Below are 4,106 nucleotides of genomic sequence, written 5' to 3'. Positions count from 1 at the left end.
GGGTAACGTGAAACTGTCACCGCGGGCGGGGCGGCGGCGAGTGTCTGTCACATAATTGCAGCCTGCGGCACCAACCGACCGCCCGACCGGGACGAAGCTCCCCCGAACCCTGTCGTGTGTGCGCGGACTCACGGAGCCTGAGATCCAACATATGGATTAGTGCCAATTATTGTGTATATGATGTTATCGCATTATTATGGTGATATTAAGCAGAAGAGGACAGTTGAGTCAGAGTTTCCCCCGCCCTGTGATTATTATTCGTTGTTTACCATGCAGACACCCTGGGGTGCGCCTTCGCGTTTCCTTTGCCTCTGTCGGTTGGAGCAAGGCGCCGATAAGGCCCGTCTCGCTTCTCCTGATTGCCAAGATGGAGACACGAGCTGCAGTCTGAGCCGAAGGGGGAGCGTGGGGGGGGGGGGGGCGGGCTCGACTGTATACACACAGACACACACATACACACACGCACACAAAGTTCAGAAATTATGATTTTTTTTGCATTTATTGCACCTGTATTTGAGGAAAGAAGAGAGACTAAAACACTAAAGTGGCCATTATTATTATTATTATTTTATTTTGTTCTCAGCGCACTGAGCGGAGTCTTAGTGACACCTGTCCGCGCAACACCTGGCAGACGGGGCGGACCGTGCATGTGCGCATGCTCCGTCGTGTCCGACCTCTCTCATCTCTTAAAGCACTTGGCACGCGCACCTCCCTGTCAGTGGAGGTCGGGTCTTTGCTGGGTTCAGAGCAGCAGCAGCCGCCGCCGCAGCAGCATCCACCCGCGGGCTCTCCTCTCCACAGCTGGATTATATTTCTCGGCGCTTCGTCCGCTCCCGGCTCAGAGATGCCGCGCTCCTTCATGGTGAAGAGCAAGAAGGCGCACAGTTACCACCAGCCCCGCAGTTTGGAGGAGAACTACAGTCGGCTGGACACGCTACTAGCGCATATTTGCTCAGGTGTGTGCGAACTGATTCAGTTTTGTTGTTTTTTTATTATCTTTACTGCTTCAAATATGTCATCCGATGTTCCATTTCACTTCTTTTTTTAAATGCATGGCAACGATTGTAGAGGTCTTGCAGGAGAATTAAAAGATGACACACACAAAGGGTTGTTGCAACTATACTGATGGCAAGTCACTGTTTTTTTTACAGGTTAAAAGGACTGTTAAAAATGTCGAGTAGTTTATTGAAATAAATATTAAATAGTTTTCTGAAAAAAATGCGTGAACAAAAATCAAAGTGTAAATTCTGATGTTTATCCAGCTGGTCGATTTTGAGACTCCACGCTAATATAAAACAGTGATAAAGCTCTATATTCACTCTTTAATCACTGTTTTAAGAAAAAAGTACAATATATTAGGTTATATTGTCTTAACCATTTGGTAATTTTGCACACCCAATAATCCTGTTCCAAATAAAATATTATCGTGCCATCCTTTTAATCCAAGTGACCTTTATTATGATTTATAATATTGTTAAACCTCCAATATTATAACCGAAGATCACAGATGTGCAGTAATGTTTAAAAGCCCCCGCCCCCCCCCCCCCCCTCGTCACGATGCTGACTGCTTGTCCTCCCTCAGAAGCGGATCAGCTCCAAGACGACTCCGACGTGTCGGTGGACCAGTACGGCCTCTCTCCGGACTCCCACCTGGCCGACGCCGCAGATTTCTCCCCAAAGTCTCCGCTGAGCTGCGCCAACAGCATGTGCGGCCGCTCCCCGCTCTACGAGGACTTCTGGAGGCCTCCGTCCCCCTCTGCGTCCCCGGGTATACGCACCGCCAGCACACGGGCACATCACATCCTCATTATTATTATTTTACATTTTAATACTTGTTTGTTGAATTCGGATGATCACAGATCAGTTCCCTTAGAAAAAGTACATGGGGCCTTTGGTCTGTCACATTGTATATGGTCCTTATGGAACTATAGGCTGCTTTTAGGGTTTGATTGTTTATTTATAGTTGTATTTAAGCCTAAATATCATTATTATACAGCATACATCTGATATTATATCTAAACGGGATCGCCATCTGTGAATTCTCTGGAAGAACATTGGACACCTCTGCTCCCGGAAACGCTTTTTCATCTCTCCTCTTGTTCCTCTCTCCAGTGGATTCTGAGAAATCTCTCTCCCCGCTGGTGGACGAGACGCAGCCCTTCGCCATTCCCTTCCGGCCGTATGCCTGGAGCAGCTACCCGGGGCCGGGGCCGGGGCCCCTGGTGCAGCCGAGCCCCCACCCGGGCATGGAGGTGGAAAGGGGTCCGGCGGCGTTGTCCTTATACGGGGACCGGAGCACCCACTCGGCCCTGTACGCAGACCGGGCCCTGGTCGAGGAGACGTACGGGGACTACAGGAGGCACGCTGCGGCGCTGCGGTTCCCCGAGGGGGGCCTGCTGCACGGAAAGGGCCACACCGCGAAGGCCCCGTCGGACCTGCTGTGCTCCAGTCTGATCCTCAATGGCGCGTTCAAGTGCACCAAGTGCAGTAAGGTGAGGGTGGAGGCGCATGTTCTGCTTTGTGGGGATACATACATGGATGGGTAACGCAGCTTATGAACCGCCAGTGCTGGTCCTCTAAAATAAAAATAATATTTATATTGGTTTACGTAAAAAAAAATGGCGCTGCTTAAAAGAATGACATGATGCAAATGGTTGACTTTAAGACACACATGCTGACCTCTGACCTCAACGACAGGATTATTTAAAAGATATTTCATATCTGGAACTGGCCACAGGTTCAACTTAAACTCTCTTGTTATTTTGCAGGTGTTTTCTACTCCGCACGGGTTGGAGGTGCACGTGCGCAGATCGCACAGCGGCATCAGGCCGTTTGCGTGCGAAATCTGCGGCAAAACTTTCGGACACGGAGTCAGCCTGGAACAACACAAAGCCGTGCACTCTCAGGTGACCTCTCACACACAAATACACCCCCCAACCCCCCCCCCCCCTCACACACACTTTGAACCGCTTCCTGCAGCTCGCGCGCACCCCCTCCTCGTGTTGTTGTCAGTCTGCTTTTTCGGTCAGGATGGGCACGCTGACTCGAAATCATGACTAACCAACGCCCCCCCCCCTTCATGCGTCACCTTTCAGGAAAGGAGTTTCGACTGCAAGATATGCAGTAAAAGCTTCAAGAGGTCGTCCACTCTGTCGACGCACCTGCTCATCCACTCCGACACGAGGCCGTACCCCTGCCAGTACTGCGGGAAGAGGTTCCACCAGAAGTCCGACATGAAGAAACACACGTTCATCCACACAGGCAAGTGGAGAAGAACCCATAATGCAACACATGTAGTCACTATAGTGTTTATGTTTTCTTTACGCTTAAAAAATCTGTGCGTCATTTGCGCGTAAAGTCCCAGATTTTCCCGATGCACGACAAATGACGACATCATTTAGCTTCAATGAAATATACAAAAAAAGAGCCCCTTGTTTACATGTTTCCTAATTGTGTTGTGCAGGTGAGAAGCCACATAAATGCCAGGTGTGCGGCAAGTCGTTCAGCCAGAGCTCCAACCTCATCACGCACAGCCGGAAGCACACGGGATACAAGCCCTTCGGCTGCGACCTGTGCGGCAAAGGCTTCCAGAGGAAAGTGGACCTGAGGAGGCACAAAGAGACGCAGCACGGGCTGAAGTGACGCGCACCGTGCGCACACATGACGTCATCATGTTATCGGACTTCAGTATTTTTGAGTCGTTGTTCTCGAAAGGAGTGAGAGACATCTGACAGAGACGATTTTGTTCTTCTTTCTTGGATCAAGACTCACTTTGTAAAAAAAACAAAAAAACAGACTGAAAGACTGCGTTGGATATATATACTTTATATATTATATATATATATAATTATCTCGTTCGATATGCAGATTATTCATTTATTTTAATAAAGAAAACGAATAAGACGTTTGCAGACACTGATGATTCTACCATCCTACTGCTGATTGTTCTAAAAGTCCAGAAACCCAGAGATAAGCTGTGAACTGTGAATGAAAATGAAAGGTGGTGTTTGTTTTGAGGACTGATGTGAATCAGCGTCGGGGGGCCGCGGCCAGCTGTGTTCCCCACAACGAGAACCGAGTCGACGGTTTGAAGCCGACAGATAGAA

General features: G+C 49.1%; 1 protein-coding gene across 1 annotated transcript; it reads left to right on the top strand.

The window, feature by feature from the left end:
• Positions 1 to 746: 746 nt before the first annotated feature.
• On the top strand, positions 747 to 3,903 carry gfi1ab (growth factor independent 1A transcription repressor b). Its single transcript, XM_056414106.1, has 6 exons — positions 747 to 956; positions 1,583 to 1,768; positions 2,113 to 2,492; positions 2,769 to 2,906; positions 3,096 to 3,261; positions 3,464 to 3,903. The coding sequence occupies exons 1-6, from the start codon at positions 845 to 847 to the stop codon at positions 3,640 to 3,642; spliced, it is 1,161 nt and encodes a 386-aa protein (XP_056270081.1). The 5' UTR covers positions 747 to 844; the 3' UTR covers positions 3,643 to 3,903.
• Positions 3,904 to 4,106: the final 203 nt, after the last annotated feature.

This window comes from Pseudoliparis swirei, chromosome 5 (assembly GCF_029220125.1).
Source record: "Pseudoliparis swirei isolate HS2019 ecotype Mariana Trench chromosome 5, NWPU_hadal_v1, whole genome shotgun sequence".
Lineage (NCBI taxonomy): Eukaryota > Metazoa > Chordata > Actinopteri > Perciformes > Liparidae > Pseudoliparis > Pseudoliparis swirei.
This window is presented reverse-complemented; position numbering and strand designations above follow the sequence as displayed.